Source organism: Gavia stellata, chromosome 21, assembly GCF_030936135.1.
Source record: "Gavia stellata isolate bGavSte3 chromosome 21, bGavSte3.hap2, whole genome shotgun sequence".
In the NCBI taxonomy this organism is placed as follows: Eukaryota; Metazoa; Chordata; class Aves; order Gaviiformes; family Gaviidae; genus Gavia; species Gavia stellata.
In genome coordinates, this window is record NC_082614.1 from 151,341 (window position 1) to 171,758 (window position 20,418).

Sequence of the window (20,418 nt, forward strand, 5' to 3'; positions counted from 1 at the left end):
TAACAAAGAGGAAAGAGGAAGAGACAAGAGAGACTGCCAACATATACATTGTGAGTGAGGGAGTAGGGCACTTTGAAGATTACCAAATAAGCAGCGGCTTTTGTCATTTGCTCACCTGTAGGTGGCTTTTGTCACCTACAGGTGCCTCCTGAAAAGGTCTCCCTTTGTGGTACATCAGAGAAGTGAGATGTCAGAGAAGCCAGTACCACTTCTCCGCATTAGAGCCTGCGCTGGACCTTCCAATACCAGCACGCAGACACTGGTGCAGGCTCAGTCCCATCTGTTCCTTGCTCAAATAAACAGAGGACACACCAAAAGCCTTAAGACATACAGCTGACTCGCAGGCGGTCAACCTGCTCACCTGGAGAAGTGTGAGGGGGGTTGGCTTCCATGTTCTCTCCCAATTTTAAGACTGCCCCCCCCCATAATTTAGATTTATAAGGCTGGGGGCAAAACGAATAGGTATGCCTACATTCTATTTCTACAAACCTCTAACTGGGTCTGTCTTTTTTAAAAGCTTAACAGCAATGGACAAGAAGTTAGGATAGTAGCAGCCAACAGCTTTCCCACGCAGATGTATGGTAATTAAAAAAAATCCTCAGACAACAACTGTCAAAAGACCTAAGGCACGTTTCAGAGGCTCTCACTCTTTTTCTCAGCTATGTTAGTCTGCTAATGAACCAAATAACCTTTTGAAGAGTGCGGTCTTGCACCAACAGGATGCACACTTGCCATAAGAATAGAATGTGTGTGGGGAAAAACCCCAAACTTACTTTTCTAGAAATACTGAACTCACCAAGGGAAATGCCAACAGCCCTTCCGAGCTCATGGAACTCAGCTCCTTCTTGGAGATAGGAAAATTTGGAGGTAAGAAGTACCGCAAACAATTTCTATGCAGGAAAGAAAAATACAAAGCCACAATTGGGAGTTTAAAAGACTAAAGCAATCAGACTGCAGCAGCTCACAAGAACTGCACTGAACCCACCGAAGGATCTGGACTAGTAAGTCTACTGTTTCTTGGCTGCTGCTGGGACCAGTGGTGTCTGGCTCAATTCTGACACAGTCTGAGGTAGAAGGTTCAGCCACAACAACCTCCTCTTCCTGCTGCGTATCTGGAGCCTGGTACTCGGGAGAGGGAGGCTTCATCAACCTCACATCTTCACTGCCCTTCTCTACCCTGAAAAAAAACATCAGGGGAAAGTCAGGTATCTTTTTCTACATTGGCCATACCTGAAACACTGTTAACAGGTTCATCAGAACCTGTACCCAGCTGTCACTCTGAGACCTCTAGATTACACAACAGCTGCCTCCACAGGAACATCACATCAAAGTGATCAAACATTGGAACAGGCTGCCCAGGGAGGTGGTAGAGTCACCATGACTGGAGGGGCTCAAGGAATGTGTGGACGTGGCACTGCGGGACATGGTTTAGTGGGCATGGTGGGGTTGGGTTGGTGGTTGGACTTGATGATCCTAAAGGTCTTTTCCAACCTTAACGATTCTGTGAAAGTGAAGGGCAGACTGTATGGAATCTGTCATGCTCATTCCTTACAGAGTAGCTGGACAGTCCTGAGCGCACACACGCTCCCTGACATGAGAGCAACATGTTTGTCTTCAGCATCTATGGAAGTAAAATGGGGTCTTCCTCCTGAAAGCAAAACAAGCCTCCAAAATCCAGTAGCTAGAGATAGTTACCAGCGATCCCTTGGGGTGGTGTCTGTAGGAACATAATCAAACTTCACCTTCCAGCGTACTGCATGCTTGCCCATTTCCACAGCTGTGACACGGCCTGTGAACCACTCCTTGTTCACACGCACTTCCACATGCAGCCCTTTATCTGCAAGGAGGACAACAGTAAACATGTTTGCAAACATTCAGATGCTGGAGATGACATTCAGATGCATGAGCTCGAGAGAAGACAGCCACCCTCAGCAGGGCGCAAACCTAAACCTGTGAAAATTCCTTCAAATGGTACGTAAACCATAAAAAGACTACTGTCACACAGTTCAACTCCTACTTTGAAACATTAAGATGCAAGGAAATTATATGGCACTTTCAGACAGAAGGTTTCTCCTGTACTCCGGGCTGTTTGACATGAGCTTTCCAGGCTCGTGTTGGCCACTAAGACAATTTGCCACGTGTTCCTAGTGGGTCACCTTCCAGACAGCTCCTTGGGAACAAGCTGAACAAATGCCCTGCTCTGGCAGAAGGTGCAATACCATCCTGGCTATCGCCTTTTCTAGGGGCCTCTAGGCCCCACTTCTCTCAAAGCGGTGCAGCAAGTCTAGATACAGTCCTCAGCATTTGCCAGTTAACATAGCTCCACAACCCATTCAGCCAGGAAGGGTGAGCACAACATCAGTCTACATCACGCAGCCAAGCATCACACCTGCTAACGTGATGCAGCCCCCCGACTACAGACCTTCCCATGCCACAACTGCCTCTTGTCTAATTAAGGGGTTCCTGGCCAAAATGTTTCATGCAAGTTAGAGTAATCTTGGGGTTTGGGACCCAAATTTACAGTAATTCTTACACATTTAACCAGTGAGTCTAGTTCTGCAACAGTTCTTGTCCACTGTGTTAGATACCGGAGGCAGTTCAAGGATTAATTTCTCACCTTTCTGAGCTTTCCTCAGTTCTGCCAGCTCTTCTTCCCCAGCACTGTCTGTGAGCTGCAAGCAGAGAGAGGTCAGATTAGCTGCCTCCCAACAAGATTATAAACACTTGACAAATACCTTCTCCTGGGGAAACCAGTGCACTCTCACCTCTACCACCACCTCACTGGAATCCTTCTTCTCTTCTTTCACTGACACAAATTTGCCCCGTTTTGCCTTCTCCTTCTTGTGCTCCCCCTCTTCCTCAGACCCATCCTCTGTGGTATTCAAGGTCCTCTTCCGAGTGGTGGAGGCCTGTAGGAAGCAAACAAGCTCTAGCTATAATTCCAGCATGCTACCAACCAAAACCTTCTTTCAGTCAAGTTTATAAAGAAAAATGCTCAGCATCCAGTATTTCATCTGATAGTTAATTAGCTTTTCCAGAAGGTTTTAGCACGTGCTACGTGATCATGCAAACACTCATCCCGCCACTCCACATTCTTTTTTTTCTGGGGAAACAGCCTGGTCTAACGAGAAAGAGATGAAATGAGTCTTCACGAGAGGTGTAGAATGGCACCCTAACCCAAGAGTAAAAGAAAAGTTATTTGTCCTGCACAGGGACTACAGTGCAAATCCCATGCGACAGAGCACGACAGGCTATGCAGAATAGTAGGTAAGGAGCTGACAATTTTCATCCCATTGAGTCTCACCTGCGGGCATTTAACAGTAGCAGATTTCTTTAGTGCTGGCACCCTGGCGGCTTTTGGACCGGGTGTCTCACGTGAGCTTTTGGGGTTCTGCAGGGCAGCAGAGGGTGGTTTCGTTGTTGTACCTGGTTTGGCAAGAGTTTTTAAAGCACTGTTAGACTTCTCAGCTGTCACAGTGTGCTCGTGTGTCCTGGAAGTGCTGGCCTCCTCCTTGGAGAGCATGCTTGCCAGTTTGGGAGTGCTGATATTTGGCCAAGCTGAAGAGCTCTTTTTCAGCTGACTGCTGGACTTGGAAAGAGGTGGTGGTGGTGGTCTGCTGGGAGCATTCTTGATTACATCAGGTAAAGGAGGAGATCGCGGGCGCTGAGGTCGGGTCTGTGACTGGGTGTTCTGAAACAAATGAGGGTACAAAGAGAGAAAGGACGGAAGAGTCGGGCACTGCTTTTCAGAGCAGCTAAGGATAGCCCAGAAGAGTACAAAGCCTACAGCAGTATCCCATTTACCTCCCCTGCAGGTCGTGTAGTCACTTCCAAAGGAAGTTTCTTCAAGTCAGCTTGAGATCGAATTGGAGTGGTTTTCTATTAAAAAAAAATCAGAAAGGCCATCTTTAAAAGCTGTCAGGGCCTGCCCGAACCCAGCCCAGCAAACAGTTTTCCAGTTTAAAATCAACAATTATAAGAAGGCGTGTTCTCTTTCCTTCAAGAGACATCCCTTCAATCTGAGCACCAGCAGTCACTCGCATTCTCCTAGCAGAAAATGAAATGCAAGCCGAGATGCTTGTTTTCTGTTATTAAAACAACCCCTACCCCATGAAGGAGCACAGGTGGCATTAGAGGCTGAGACAGACATGACTTGGCATCAGCCATTTGCACTAGGATGTCCCTCAAACCTGCTGTGCTCAGCAGGAGACCTCCAGAGGTCCAGACCTGCAGAGCTTCCAACTTTTCCTGCTGCTGGCGGATTTTCTCTGACAGCTGTTTCTGCTTTTCCTCCTGTGATTTCAAGTCTTTCTTCAGAGTTCCCAGTGGTACCTTCTGCTTCTGCTCTGCAGCTTCACATCTAGCATGAAGGGAATGCAAGACAACCTCAGCAACAACAGCAGAACCTGCACTGTCTCACACACACAGTACTGTGCCCACATCCCATCCCAAACACAGCAGTCAAGCCGCTTTTCTTTCCGCAGTAGCCACAATCTCAAAAACAGTGGTTTTCTTCTTGGGAGACGCATATACGCATCAAGGATCAAAAGCAGAATTGTTGAAAAACAAGCCATTTATGCTGGGAATTACCAATTCAGAGCGCAGGAGCTAAACAAATCTTAGGAACAGCTGCAACTGAGTTTCTGTACTGTTTCTGTACTCTGGGCTTTTATAGCAATTTTCTTTCCTACCAACTTATGCCTTCATATCAATTCCTCTTTTTACAGACTTCCTTTCCATTTAGAAAGGAAAGGTTATTACCAGTAACCCGTGATTAAGACGTCATTTACACAAGCCTTCCAACAGAAGCTGCACTTCAACTTGCTGCCCAAGGCCAAAAAGTTCTCCTTTGCAATATCGCTTAACTATTTGCTTTTCCCATCCTGTTCAGCTTATGGTGAGTATCCTACTCCCTCAGGTCCTCTCAGATGCAGAGTCCTGGAAGAGTCCTTGAGAGAGGAGGAAAACGCAGTTAGGAAATACTTGAAAGTGGACTGGCATCACCTTCAAACTTCTGGCTGAGCAGCTGGCCATCAGGAGCATTGCCAGAGGAAGAAGAGGGGACTGAGGGGTTCCCAGGCTCATCTCTTGTCACAGAACTGAGTTATGGACAGACACACCAGGATCAACCCCTTCAGGGCAAACTCACGGAGGGATGATGTCAGACAGGAAAGCAGTAGTACCAAGACAACTCTTGCACAATGCGAGAGATCCAGCTGACTCCTACATTGCCTTGGAGCCAAGCCGTTAAAAACTTCCCGCAAGTGTGAGTCTTACAGATAAAGGGAGGACCCCGCTCTCGTTGTGGATCACACAGACCTCCGAGAGGCTGATGAGAGATGATTTTATCAAGACCTCTGATCCTGAACCTGCCAACTGATGGGATATCCCCTAGTCTGCGAGATACATACTCTGATCAGCTTTGTCAGTGGAAAGGAGCACAGGCGGCAGTTTCTCCATCAGCCTCTTCTCAGCAGAAGCACTGCAGGGGAATTTTTCATAAAGCGATTACTTCCTCGGCTAAGAAAGTATCTGTCATCACTGCAAAACGACTGCCTGACACCAAAGCTAAAATTCTCAAAGATAAAAGTTGAACAAGAGGCACCATACGCAAGTTTCCCAGCAGAGAAATGCCATCTCCTATGCCATTGCGTGGAACAAGGCTGAAAACGTTGTTAAGCTGTATCTTACAGCATAAGAAAGTATGAAAGCGCCCATTAGTTCTGCGGACAGGAAAAAATTAAGACTACTCATGACACTCAAAACCACAGATTGCATCACTAGAGGCAGCAAGTCAGAATAGTCTGCAACTCAGCACCAAATAGTTTGTAGTCAGAATAGTCTGCAACTCAGCACCAAGATTTTGGTGATGCTCAAGGAGCTCTGAGCCAGACAGTCATCTTCAGCTGGTGTTTCACCACAAGTCCAAATGCCATTTAGGACCCAAACTGGATTTCAGGTAGGAAAAGGGTGGAGAGCGAGTCTGACACAGACATGTTGCCTTCTCTGTGACAAAGTGAGCGATGGTGCCACTTAGTGCTGACCTCAACACAGACCATGGCACTGGAAGGGGTGACTGCTTTTACATGCCAGAGATGGAGAAAGGCTCCCATGATCTGGGAACGTGCCACCAGCAGCAACTGAGGTGTGGGTGGACAAATCAGAAGGGTGGGGAACATCTCAGTCCCAATAGCGAACACAATGCAGGCAGACAATGCCAAGGCAGCCAAAACCACCACGCTGTCTTCTGATGCCAGGAGAATCTGAACATCAACTCTGACAGTGCTTCCTCTTCAACCTGGCTGGATGAGTTTCTGCACAGACCCTCACGGCACACAAGCTTGAGGCCTCCCAAACATGATGGCAACAGCAATGGTTCCCAAATCCTCATTCCTCCCTCAGACAGTACAAGTACCTGGAATGGAACAGCTGGGGCACATGGTCAAAACACACAGGTGGAGGTGTCCAAACCCATGGCACAAGGACACAGCAAGAAACATCGGGCAATAGAGCACTTGGAAGGGAAGCTCAGAAGTGCAGCGACTGCAAAGAAGCCCTGCTTTCTACTGGCACCAACCAAGCCAGAGGAATGCTGGTGCAACTTCTGTAGAAAACCTTCTGCCTCGTGTAAAAGGACACAACTGCACTCAGTGTTGGAAAACGCACGTGAGCCTACTCAACCCAAAAATATTCTGGAGTTATTTATCCTCCCAGAGTAAGACTCCTGAGAACCCTTTCAAAGAAGCTGAAATGACCAGAAGTTTGGATCACCCGTCCAAAGCACCGCACCTGCCCCTTCCCACCTCCCTACAAGGGGGATGTGGGACAACACCACGCATGCGCACACTGCAGAGGTGCTCTAACTCGCTCCAACCAACGTCCCAACATGTTCTCACATGAAATGCAGCCAAACCCCTCCAAACTTTCAAGGTATTGCAAATACAAAATTTAAATTCTTTCATTAGTAAATCAAGTTCCTGTTAGATCACATGATAAAAAAGCTCATTTGCACATACACAAAAGAGCACAAAGACAACAGCAGGTGGGGGAACCTGAGTAACACCCTTCCCTGGCTACTCCCAGGCCATCCCAGGAGCCACCAGCCCATCCAAGGCCCATTTCCACAAGGCCAGAGGCCCAAAGGCAGCTCAGGGAATGCAAATTAGGTGCTTAGAGGAACAGATACCCCGTTTCGGCTCCTGCCAGGGCTGTCCCAGGGCAGCCTTAGCCCCAGTGTCCAGTCAATGGGAGCTGCTCTCTGAAGCATCTTTTGGACCGATGGGAGGAACCAAAAGCAGGTAAAGGAAGGGACTGAGATGATTTGGGGAGGAACAAACATGGGAAAACAGACAAATAAAAGGCTAAAAAGGGCCAGCTGTACATAAACAGCTGGCTGGTCAGTGCACTTGTCTCTGTACTGAACTCCATTCTAACTATTTTCCTGGGTGAGGGGCTCTATTCTGCGTGCGCATGTGTGTATGGGGGTCCGAGTGCCAGCAGCTGGAGTGGGACCACCAGTCACAGGGGCCTGTGTGCCTGCGTGCCACCAGCCGCAGTGGCTGCAGACATGCGCATGAACGTGTGATTCACAGCAAACGTTGCGCCAGATGAGACAGTGAGGAGGTGGCCTGGGAGCACGAGTTAGGCGTGTCTAAGGGCGAGCCCGCAGGAGCTGACTACTGGAGGGACCGGGGAGTCCTGCCCGACTGCTGGAGACAGGTATGGTGGTGTAGGCAGGGCTGTGGGTGCCTCTAGTCAGGAGGCACCTGGGAAGAGCAAGGATCCAGATCCGCTACGGGATGGAGAGCGTGTCCAAGGTGAGACACTGGGAGGTCTGTAGCGTGTATGTGTTATCTGTGTCCACGTGAGGAGGTCTGCACCACTCACCCCCTGGGGCTGCAGGCCTCGGGGCTCATCTATCCCAGTGCAAGTAACCAGAGGGATGGGATCCAGGGGCCAAATACAGACATGAGTATTTCCACTAGTGATCCTTCATCCTGATCAACCGAGAGGGAAAAGGATGAGGCTGCTGGTGCGGTTTGCGTGAGTGCTGCACGTGTCCGCCTGGGTTGACCTGCGTGGCTGGATGCGCGCACACGCACGGTCCATATCTGTTTGTGTGTGTGTCTACCAGCAACACATTCCCAGCCCCACTACTTCTTCCCCCTGGGGGGCTGGAGGTGTGGCAGCCGCTTCTCAGGCTTGCAGACTCGGCCCTGCCCCGGCAGTTTAGTCGGAGGACATCCTCAGCACAACCACACTCTTCATTGCTCCACACCAGGGCACAAATACATGGAGCAACAGGGAAGTTAGCATTGGTATTCTTCCAATGACAAGTGCCAAAAGGAAGAAGCCATAAAATCAATACTTTCCAAATATCAACACTTCTTTGTAGTCTTTTCAAACACAGATGTTAATTTTTTTATTCCAATTAAAAGTCACCACCTGGATTCACTGCCTTTGTCTGTAAGCACTGAGCCAAGGCACCTGAATTACAGCTGAGCAGCTTCCCTCATTATACAACAAAGACAAGAATCAGCTTCTATCAGCGTCTCTCTCCAGAGAAGCAGCAGCCTAGAGCCATCATTTTCCTCAATCAAATAAATGACTAGCTTCTACGTAAAATTTCTAACTGTGAAACACACCGCTGGTAAATGAATCGATGTGTTTCTCCCTCAAGTGTGCAAAATGTCATTCTTGGGCTAACTGCAACTCAGAGCTGCAGTTTGTGTGTCTAATGGGTTGGAGCTATAGCAGCAATAAAGACAATTGTAAAGACCCCACTGAACACATACCGCTCCCAGCCTGTGCTTAATGACTATTCAATTGCTGTCTATGCTACCTACATTAAAATGAACATGCATAAACTAAGGCTACAATCATATTTCCATTGGCAGTGCAGAAAAACCATAAAGTAACTTAATTTCACCAAATCACTGGTTGAGGTTGGAGGGGCCTCTGGAAGTCATCTGGTCCAACCCCCTGCTCAGGCAGGGCCGCTTGGAACTGGTTGCCTAGGACCGCGTCCTGGAATATCTCCAAGGATGGAAACTACACAACCTCCCTGGGCAACCTGTACCACCCTTGGTCACCCTCACAGGGAAAAAGTGTTTCCTGACGTGCACAAGGAATCTCCCATGTTCTGGTTTGCGCCCATTGCCTCTGGTCCTGCCGCTGGGCACCACTGGGAAGAGCCAGGCTCCATCCTCCATTGATGAGATCCCCTTGAGCCTTCTCTGCTCCTGGCTGAACAGCATATACTGGTGCCTGGGGTTGTTCCTGTCCAGGGGCAGGACTTTGCGATTCTCCTGGTTAAACCTCATATGAAGTTCCTGTTGGTGCATTTCTCCAGCCTGTCCAGGTCCCTCTGGATGGATTCGTGACCCTCTGGCATATCAGCCACTCCTCCCAGTTTGGTATCATCTACAAACTTGCTGAGGGTGCACTCTGCAATCTGCGTATTGCACAAATGCCCACCAACGTGTCAGCTTCAAATACATATGTATTCACTATTTTCTCACAGACAGTGAGCACAGCTTAAAGGTATAAAATTACTGCCTATGCCTCCAACTGTTCTCAAAGAACAGATAACCAGGAAAAAAAACCAAAAACCAAAAAATCATGTGCAGATAAGGCACGCTGCAGAAAAGTCTTTATATTAACTGATTCTTACCTGTCTTGTTCAGGATCAGGGTTCATAGAGCATACCCAGCTATCAGGGTAATTCTTCTCCACTGAACTCAGCTGGAATGGGAGAGTCCGCCATTTCAGACATACATCTGTTAGACAAATACTTTTCAAGTCAGAAATATACAGCCTGAGCCACAAAATCATTTTTTCCATAACACTTCTCAAGCCCGTTTAATGCCCAAGGACCACACCAATTTCCAAAGTATATCCAACGACAGTAACACCAGTGGCCAAAAAAAAATAGTGAGACAGCCACAGGATATACTGAGTCAATTCTTGCTTCATGCTCACAAAATGCTTGGAGGAAGACCTCAAATCTTGTACAAGGCATCCATAACAAAAATCTGATGAAGCCTGGCATCAACCAATACTAGAGGACCTCACACTCACTGCTGCAATGACAGCACGTACAAACCAAACTCAACAGCCAGTCCTGAAATCACTGCTCATCTCAGAAGTCAGGCTGTCTCTTACTGCTATCAACACAAAACAAGTCAGAGATTTATCCACTAAAAAAATAATTATAATAATCTAATGAATTTTAGATGAACCAGGAAGACAGATTTGGCTTCCAGAGCATTGCTGGCCTACCAGGAAATCAACACCTTAAAAAAAAATCAAGTTTTGCCAAGAAAATGCAAATGTTCTTAAATCAGGCTCTGGAAGGATGTCAACAGCAGAGGATAAGAAGAATGACAGGAAAGCCCCTCCTCTTTGGGAAGAATTTGGAAAGGACTGAGTAAACCGTCAAGGCAGGAGAGCCTAACAAAATAATTCCGCAAGACTGGCCTCACATTCCTTGCTACATCCTCATCCCCAAGCCTTGTGAAGGAAATGAGGTCAGGGGAGTTTGGTGTCTCTCTACTAAGAGACAAAGTGGTTGTGTTGAGATCTCCCTTATCCCAGTAAGGGCTCAGACAGAGCTGTTTAGAGGTGCACAGAAGAGAACTTGCATTAAATTTGAACGTCGACTGCCAACAGTTCCCTTCTGTGAACCTAGAACCGATTAGCAGGCCAGTGCATCAGAATACAAATTACTTGGCCACCTTCCATTGCCTATGGGGAAGTTTCAGATCTTATTCTAGTGTTGGGATGGGTGGCTTTCGCCAGTTCCAGTTCATATGAAATTTCTAAGCCCATTCTCAACACTGCTACTGGCCCCACCTGCCTCATTCCGTAAGGGCACCTGAGGAACATCACGGTTAGTGAACTCTGCAGGAAAGGAACCTTACACCAAGATGTCTAAGTGTACCATCAAGAGCAGACAAAGGCAACTCACAGAAGGAGGGCTGCCCTAGAAGGGGATAATGATAGCGAAGCTCATCTCAAATCTCCTACCCATTTAGCTGCTCCCCAAATGCAGCCAGGAGTCCCTCCCCGCTTCCCCAGGGAGGACCAGCCTCCTAATCGCAGCCTGGTCGGACGCACCGCACTGAATCGTGGTAGGGATCTCCATGGCTCTCCGGCGTTTGTAGCGCAGTTCACTAGATGGAGGCTGGTTCCAGTTTGCTGACAAATAACCAAATTCATCCCAGAACTTGACGATACCTCTCTGGGCTGGAAAACAAACAAGCCCCCGCTCAGTATCAAGCTATTACTACAAAAATCACCACCTGCCCTCTTGGCTGCCCTCCCCCTTAGCTGCCTTCCAGCCACCAAAGCTTCCCCTTCCAGCCCCTGGTAACTGTGAAGCTTCATTACCTATAGCAACATCCTTCCAATACTGAGCCAAATGCTCGCCCATGGCCTTCAGCAAGTGCCGATACTCTTTGGCATCTGCGAAGTCTTGTTTATTATGGGTTGGTTCCAGAACCAAATAGGGTACATCCACCACGCCTACCACTCCACCACATGCCCTGGAAGAGGAACACACAGTCACAAACATCATTAAACTACCAGGTCGTTGTTCAGAGAAACAATATTGAAAATAGCAGGTTACACACACACTCACTCACCCACCCATTCCTGCAGCAGTACTGGTTTTCATTTATCAGCTTTCAAAATCAGACTCGAGCCCGCATGCAAAAAGTAAGGTGGGCTCAAATATTTGTATTTGCTTTCAAGACCTATTCTCCCTGTCCCTAGAATGAGGCAGTATTGCTACCAGTATTCATTAGCCCCAAATGCCAGCATTGAGCACAAAAGCCTCATACTGCTGCAGGTATGACCAAAATCTGTGTAGAGAACTCTCTATCAAGAAACCAGGGAAATATTGGGCAATATTAAATACAATTTATTCGTCAGAACCCAAACTGAAGGCTGACAAAATAAGTAAGCCTCATGCTCGTGAAGAATGACTAATGCAGAGCAAGGTTATTGCACAGCCTAAGTTATATGTAGGAACACGCCAGACTTAAGCAAAGATTGCTGAAAAATCTCCAGGAACTCACATGCCACCCTCCAGCTGCGGGCCCACCTTCTCATACATCTTTATCAGTCGACTGCAGTTATAAATGAACATGCCATCCAACTCGCGCTGCTCAATATTCACACCAAAGACAAAATTCAGTTCTTTGGGCTCCTTCAGTGCCCTGTAAGAGAATAAAACAGAGCCTCAGAGATGTTGAAAATAAAACTAATTATTTGCTGTCACTAGACAGAGGTTATGGATATCCAGCAACTTTGAGCATTCTGGGTTTACTAACACCTGTCCTGTAGTCTGCTATTTCTAAAAAACACGAAGCATTTGTTGAATGTGCATTACAACAAACATGAACAAAATAGAAAAACTTTGCAATACAGACAGCAATTTAGGCTTGACAGTATCTATTCAGATAATTTAATTAATCATTTGGGTATGTTTTCTCCTTCAGGAGTGGATTCTGGTTTTTATTTCAGATCTGCTTCTTCAAAAAAATTACAGTTAACTAGTTTTATGAGAGTACTGTTAGGTACAGACTGGTCCTCTCCAATGCTGTTTTGGTTTGTATTTCCCAGGTGTAGATCTCTATGCTAGACAAAGCATGGAAATTAAGATTTTGATACAAAACTACCGGCTTGATATTGAGATTCATAATTACAAGTTTTACAACGCTATTACTCTATGTTCGAAAGCTGGAAGATACAACACACAGCCCAAGCAGAGCTTTTTTTCTGGAAATGACAGGATAGCAATTTGCATGATTTCTACTTTATCTATGCAGCAGATGACTTCAACAAGAGTTGGCCTCAAGTATGTTTGTGAGCACATACAGATTTCTGAATCTGAATCTTTATCAGGAATGGTATCTTCTGCGACACAGAAAGCCTCAAGATCTCTTTGCATTACAAATCAAACAAAATCCCCGTGTCTCACAAACAGAACTATTGCTCTTTAACAGACTAAATTCAGTAGGTTCTGCCGCTTCCATGAAATCCATGCTGAGGATTTTTCACAATGAGGATCCTCCGTTTCAGGCTGAAAGTATCACCACCAAATGTGAGGTCCGAACTTACAACTATTGCAAGGCACAGTCTATACCACGGTCCTACCCACCCCTCTCATTTCTGATCTCCCTTATTTGCCCCTGCCCCCATCAAAAATCTTAGCACTTATGTGCTTTATCCCAATTAGGAATTTGACTTCTCCTTAAGTGATTAGTTGAAGATAGTGGAATTCTTTAAAATGATCTGTTGACTGTCTACTAATAGCAGATATTAAAAGAACCTGAGCTGTGCATGCAGGAGCACTGCTCCATAATAATTTGCAGATATAAGTCTGTCTTAACGGTCAAGCATCTCAAAATAAACCCCTGACAGTTTCATTTCATGCTCATTTTCTGTTTAAAGCCACCCTCTTCCCCACACAGATGTACAGGTACCCCGTAACACACCTAACTTAAAACAGATGACTCTAAAATAAGTTACTAGAAAAACATCTGGAATAGCAGCTTTCAGTAATTTTAAACCTAAACCTTTGCCAAGAGGTGTTTTGAACACTGCCAACACAGAAGCTGGGCTAGAACATTACCCTTTTGGTCTCAGCTCATCCAGACGGACAACTGTATTTTGAGAGCATGAGTAGGTGTGGCAAAACACCCATCTCAGGGATTAATTTTCTTTTTCTATCTTCTGGAAAAGGATGTAGAGCCTTAAATTTCACATAACAACATGCACTCACCTATAAAATAGGAAGGGCATCTCTTCATTTTTATCAGAGAGCACAGGAAGTCAGATTATCATCCAAACCATGGAAAATTAAGTGGCGGGCTAAAAGCCTGTGATTTTATTACTAGGGCTTTAGTATTTGTCCTATCGGCTGGATTTATAACTTGACCTTACACAGGCTTTGGAAACTAGAAAGCATTTCTTTCACTGATGCACCCAGCACCAGAGAAACAGCAGAAGACTGTCCTAGGTCTGTAACTCAAGAGTTTTCTGAGAGGCTACAGAAATTGTTTTGTATAGAAGGTTTCCTATTATACACATTTTTCACGGATTTCTTCTCTCTTCTGGATAAAGTACAAGGTTATGGAAAAGCCTGACCCTCTGAACTGTCTCTGATCACTGGTGACGAATGCAGGGACACAGGGAAAGTGATATGCCTGCCCAGAGCTGGCTGAGCACGCGGCAGCTCTTGCCCGGGAACACACATGGCCGAGTCTGTACAGAAATTGTTTAATGTCTTCATTGATGATCTGGATGAGGGGATAGAGTGCACCCTCAGCAAGTTTGCAGACGACACCAAGTTGGGAGGGAGTGTTGATCTGCTTGAGGGTAGGAAGGCTCTGCAGAGGGATCTGGACAGGCTGGATCGATGGGCTGAGGCCAGTCGTATGAAGTTCAATAAGGCCAAGTGCCGGGTTCTACACTTTGGCCACAACAACCCCAGGCAACGCTACAGGCTTGGGGACAAGTGGCTGGAAAGCTCCCCCGCAGAAAAGGACCTGGGGGTGTTGATCGACACCCGGCTGAATATGAGCCAGCAGTGTGCCCAGGTGGCCAAGAAGGCCAACAGCATCCTGGCCTGTATCAGAAATGGTGTGGCCAGCAGGAGCAGGGAGGTGATCATGCCTCTGTACTCGGCTCTGGTGAGGCCGCACCTTGAATACTGTGTTCAGTTTTGGGCCCCTCACTACAAGAAAGACATGGAGGTGCTGGAGCGTGTCCAGAGAAGGGCGACGAAGCTGGTGAGGGGTCTGGAGCACAAGTCTGATGAGGAGCGGCTGAGGGAGCTGGGGTTGTTCAGTCTGGAGAAGAGGAGGCTGAGGGGAGACCTTATCGCTCTGTACAACTGCCTGAAGGGGGGTTGTGGGGAGGTGGGTGTTGGTCTCTTCTCCCAAGTGATGAGTGACAGGACTAGAGGAAATGGCCTCAAGTTGCATCAGGGGAGGTTCAGGCTGGATATTAGGAAAAAGTTCTTTACTGAGAGAGTAGTGAAACATTGGAATAGGCTGCCCAGGGAGGTGGTAGAGTCACCCTCCCTGGAGGTATTCAAGGAGCGTGTGGATGTGGCATTGTGGGATGTGGCTTGATGGGCATGGTGCTGTGTGGTGTTGGGTGGGTTGGTTTTTGGTGTGTCGTGGTTTGTTTTTTGTGTTGTTGTGGTTTGTTTGGTTTTTGGTTTTTTTTTTTTAAGGTTGGACTTGATGATCTTACAGGTCTTTTCCAACCTTAGTGATTCTGTGATTCTGTGAAATCCGGACAAAAGGCCTTTTCCTCTGCTGTTGGTTAGCTGTCACATACATCTATTTTCCTCACCATCACGTATTTGAAACCTGACTACAGATAACCTTTTGACTTATCTACAATTGGGGTATTCTTCCAAACCAGCTGGCTTCCATTTTGTGGCCTACAAACCTTCTTAGATTTAAACAGAAAGAACTACTGAAGAAAACTTGGAATCTCTCATTTCCAACTAGTCAATAAAGGGCATAGAGAAGCTATTTTCAAACAAACTTGTATTGTCCAAGTTCTTTGTCTGCTGTTCAGCTTTTTAAAAGGACAAAGTATTTTGCCCATTGGCAGGAAGGCCAAAAGACCATTCACAGAATTTTACTTTCTGCACTAATGTCATCAAAACCAAGAATTAAAAGACAAGCTGTACATGGAAAAGTAGATGGAAGCTGAAGAAAACAGCTTCTCCCAGGAGTTTCTGCATTCTTCAGATCACAGCTCTAGCACTTTTAAATTAGAGCTGTATTTACTTACTTATTTATTTATTTTTAGCATCTTAAGATGCTTTAGATCTATCTCTGGCAAGAAGTCTGGGATTGTTCTGACTTAAGCAGCCATGTAAACTAGCATGCAAAACAAGTAGGTGGGAACGGAGACTTGGTATATACAAATCCCTAACTTTCGCAGACTCAGCATTTGTTTTAAGAGCATTTGTTTCTGGTTACGACTTCATTTGTGAAATGTGTATGACAAATTTGCAAAAAAACTGTACACAAAGAGTGAAATATTCCTCTGAGTACATCAATAGCAAATTCAATTGCAACCAGAGCTAAGTTAGAACAATGTCTTGGGATTTCATAGCGCTGACTATAACAGAACTCAGCAAGGTTTTAGAAACATCTCTACACCTCTAAAAGCCATTTCACTGGAACTTGCTATCATTTGTTTGCCTCCCTGAATCTTACCTGCAGATGAACAAGCAAAAAAGTGAAAAAAGCTGACGTGAAAACCAGGTAAGCACCTACAGAAAACAAGCCAAATCCAAAGATGTCTTTCAGCAAGCAAGAGGGGAATAGCAGAAGCAACCAGAATAGTAAACTCAGACCCCTTGGTTTAACAGCCAGGGCCTACAGCACGCCCGCAGATATTTAAGCTTTGAGCTGAACTGCTCCCTCCACCACACAAGCAAAGTAGGACAGACATCTGAGCACGTGGAGTGAACAGCCTGGGAAAATCAGGGCTTTGAACCACCTTGTACTCACCGCTGCTTTGCATCCTTGATCCTTTTCTTGACATCAGCCTCCCGGCGCATGGTTATTGCAGAGTTTTGGACTTGACGTAGCGTCACCTGCAAACAGGCATTGCACAGTAAAAATGCTGCTGTGAAATTAATTAAATTAACTAGCTTCTGTGATTTTTTTCCCCGTTCAAGAAGATCTCAGAAATGTTTTAAATGTAAAGGATTCACAAACGGTGGAGGGTGACAATCAGCACGCCTTTACATTTAGGGCAGCACTTGCTGCTGGGTTATTTAAGCAGCTATACAGTTGCTTGGAAGAAAATGTCTAAATGTAACTAAACGTCTAAGGTAACTGAAACCAGAGGGTAACGGTCGCATAGGGAAACAGCCAGCGTACTTGGGTACTGTTGTTTCCGTTAGACGCCAATAGGAAGTACAGCCATTTTAAGCTGGTGTCACTTGCTGACCCACCTGGCCTCCTCCCAAGCCCTCCTCCCACCCAGCAATGGGCTGGGTCTCAGCGTTGCCCCCATCGAGAGCCACAGACCCACTGGGAGAAAGCAAACAGCCCCTCTCCAAAAGCCCCTGCCCAAACGCTTCAGAGCAAGCTGCGCAGGCAGGGAGGGGGAACAGCCGAAAGGCACCCAATTTTACTTCTGTTCGAATGCCTCACGTTCCCCTGGCCTCTTCTGCAGAGGCTGACATCAACCACGGCGCCTGGGGGCTGGGGGTTGCCTTCCCACTCAGGATATGTTGGAGGTTGTGGGCAGGGGAACATCAGCACACTTCCCACTTGGGCTGGAAACCACACGTAGATGTTGAAGCACATCCAGTGGTGATGAGACCACAGAGCTGCCTGAACACTGCTGGCAACTCACCGCCGACTGAAGTCGTCACCTGCTTAACCTATACACTGGGTGCTGACCAGCCAGCCCTGCTCCAAAGCCAGCGCTCTGAACTGTCCCTCAGTGCCTAAAACGTGACGTGCTGCCAAAGCACAAGGCTCACCCTGGACTCCCGCGTGAGATCCCCTCCTAGGCGCAGCTCAAGAGCACGGGCTTTACTCTCCGCCTCACGAGCCTTCTCCTCCGCTGAAACACACAGGGAAAAGGATGATGTCAACCATTCAGTACAGACAGCGTATCATAAGGCATTCACCTGAGGAGACCGATTTCCAGGGAGCCTTTGCTGGACTGACATGTACAAGGGTACAAAGGTAACACCAAAGGGACAAAATAAAATCTTACATATGAGAGGGCACCACCAACATGCCATCTTAAACTTACTCAGAAGTCGCAGTCAACACCAGCATAATAGTAGGGCTAAACTCTGCAAAAGCATGTTTAAAGGAAGGATCCTTGAGGAAGTTAGAAAGGAACTGGAAAGAGTAAGGATGCAAGGGGCCCTGCCTGCTCTGCCTGGAAGCGTGAAGGCAGACAAAGGCTCTCACAAAATGAAGACTGAGTTACAAAGAGGCAATTTCCTTGCAGAGATGAATGGAAAGACTACTCTCAGAAAAGCTTTTATCTTTGATAATTGGTAAATTTTGCCTGGAAAAAGATAAATCTGTGCTACACACAAAACAGGACAGTGTTCTGAAAACCTACCACTACACCTGATCTTTGCACGCTCGAAGTTAACCACTTAAAAGAAACTCCCCTTTTTGCTTCTCTCCCAGACTACCAACAAGACCGCATGGCAACAGGTACACATCACCCTCGTATTGCTTAAGATTCATTCAATAGATTTGATTTCCAGCAAGGAGATCCCTTCCTGAACTTGAGACACAAGGTGCTTTGCTAAATTAGCACCATGTACCTTGCATCTGCATGCTCTCCATCCAAAAACACATTGGCTACAGCCCTCTCACGTTCCCTTTCAGGTCAGAAGCCTGTTCTGCTCACAGCTGTACAAGAACTAGTGGAGTGAGTAATCTTCCTCCGTGCCACAGGTTATGAGGTCCACGGGGGTAAACGTGGACTGGCAAGTAATGTCCTGCTTGGGCAGGGGAAGTTGGAGCTACAGCTGCCACCTGCAAGCATCCGACTCAGGCACGTGTGCTGTGGATGCAGCACTGACCTTGCTGCAGTGCTCCCTGTGCTCGCTTCCGAGCACGGAAATTTCTGAAAGAGGATGCAGCGACATTGCAGCCTTCATGAACTGTAGAGACTTCTAGCAGGAATAGACTGGTCTAAATAATGTATGAACAGAAATGTTTACATGCAAGATGACTAGAAGAAACGATAAAGCACGGGTTAAAAGAGTGGCATGTCTGACAGGCACAGACACGATTTGGAAATACAACTGGTACACGCTGAGGGATGGTGTGACATACACCAAGGCGAGCAGCAGGCCTGCACCCCCGCAGCAGGAGGGCAGCAGCGCAGTTGCAGCACACCCCAAGAGCCATCTCCCTCCCTGCTCTCCCAACAGGGAGACAAGCTGCGGCTGTGAGACACCCAAAACAAGGAAACGCAACAGTGGAGGAGTGACCTTGCCTGAGATTTACGGAGGATGAGGTAAGCAAGAAGATGACAGGATAGCAATTGGCTCCTAGAGATCACCAAGCACCTCTCCAAAAAGCAGCACTCAGTTGCCAGCCAGAAGGAATCCAGATGCTGTAGCCAGTGTTTGATAACCAGTTACCACCGTCCTCCATGCCATGGTCAGCATTACTTGCTGAAATACACGTTTGTGGTGGGTGCAGGTATGAGAATGCAAATGGGCACAGTCAACTAACTTAGACCATTACAATAAAAATCACCTTTCCTTTCTATGCAGTTACATTTGAGTTTTGTTCCACTAATTCCCCCAGAAGCACGCTCTGAGGTTCACAGCAGCTTACCAAGCAAGTCACAGCAGAGCTGCACTGTGCAATCGACTTCATCATCAAGAGACAGCCTGGCTAAACGTGAAAACACAAGAGTTCGGAGACTTGGTCCATTTAAATCAAAGCTTGTACGGTAGAAGCTGGTGGGCTAAATGCAACTGTGTCTAGAGGGAAGAACACAGCGGGGACCCATAAGGGCACAGATCAAACCTGCTCCACTAACGCAATGACAACTGAGAAGGCACGGCTGACAGGGAACGATTCAGTTACGAGTCTGAGGGTTGAGGTCCTAATGGGCAAAAATGCACACCCTAGGCGGGACGATGAGCATACAGCAGCTAGAATCCGCCTTCACAGCCTCCCAGGGGACAAGAGGCACGGCATAACCACGGTACTGCCAAGCAGTCCCTGGACACACTAAAATGCTCTGGACGAACATCCAGTGCAGAACATAGCTGTTAATGACTTTCAGTATTGGACACCCACATAACTCCTCACCTTTTCTGTTTGTTTGCTTTTCAAACTTTCTAAGGGGCTTCCTTGAAACTAGGCAACGGCAATACCAAGACGCCTCGGTTCAGTATTCAGTCTTGGTTCAGAAATACATGGAAAGCAGCTGATGGTCTTTTACAGGTACCTTGCCCAGGAAAGGTACTTTTTTCCTGGGTCCATCCGCTCACTTAGGGATCTGGATACTACAGCTTAACGCATGAGGCAGGAAATCAGCTCCCAGGGAATGAAGAGTGGCTTTTCCTCATCTTAAATATATGGATGTCTTCACTCCTGAGCTGTGGCTCTTTTTGGATATGCCAAAGCCATGTCACCAATAATCATAGCTGCCCATACATCTTTTTTTTCCCCCCACCCCCTCATAGCTATTTTTCAGTTATCTTAAGTTTTGGTTCAACAAGCTCATCAGCTACTTCCAGAGACTCATCAATCCCTCAGCAGAGTTCTACAGTATGACAGATTCCAACATGTCCCTGGCAGGCAGCCACGGCATACTGGAACTGCGGTTAGCTCATCCGAGACCCACCATTTCTCACAATGCACCCCTAGTTTT

At 46.9% G+C, this 20,418-nt stretch overlaps 1 protein-coding gene across 4 annotated transcripts in view; it reads right to left on the reverse strand.

Annotated features, from left to right (window-relative positions):
• MORC2 (MORC family CW-type zinc finger 2) overlaps positions 1 to 20,418 on the reverse strand; it is a 53,473-nt gene that overhangs the window by 1,841 nt on the left and 31,214 nt on the right. For 2 of the 4 annotated variants that reach the window (XM_059827488.1, XM_059827487.1), the window contains exons 11-24: positions 17,534 to 17,616; positions 16,548 to 16,633; positions 12,081 to 12,221; positions 11,392 to 11,546; positions 11,119 to 11,247; positions 9,674 to 9,779; positions 4,228 to 4,360; positions 3,805 to 3,879; positions 3,320 to 3,682; positions 2,778 to 2,927; positions 2,618 to 2,672; positions 1,696 to 1,837; positions 986 to 1,177; positions 797 to 890 (exon numbers count right to left, since the gene is read on the reverse strand). In XM_059827488.1, the coding sequence (XP_059683471.1) occupies positions 797 to 890; positions 986 to 1,177; positions 1,696 to 1,837; positions 2,618 to 2,672; positions 2,778 to 2,927; positions 3,320 to 3,682; positions 3,805 to 3,879; positions 4,228 to 4,360; positions 9,674 to 9,779; positions 11,119 to 11,247; positions 11,392 to 11,546; positions 12,081 to 12,221; positions 16,548 to 16,633; positions 17,534 to 17,616 (1,904 nt within the window). Of the gene's footprint in view, positions 1 to 796; positions 891 to 985; positions 1,178 to 1,695; positions 1,838 to 2,617; positions 2,673 to 2,765; positions 2,928 to 3,304; positions 3,692 to 3,804; positions 3,880 to 4,227; positions 4,361 to 9,673; positions 9,780 to 11,118; positions 11,248 to 11,391; positions 11,547 to 12,080; positions 12,222 to 16,547; positions 16,634 to 17,533; positions 17,617 to 20,418 lie in introns of all 4 variants that reach the window. The other 2 variants (XM_059827486.1, XM_059827489.1) reach the window with 1 other exon arrangement.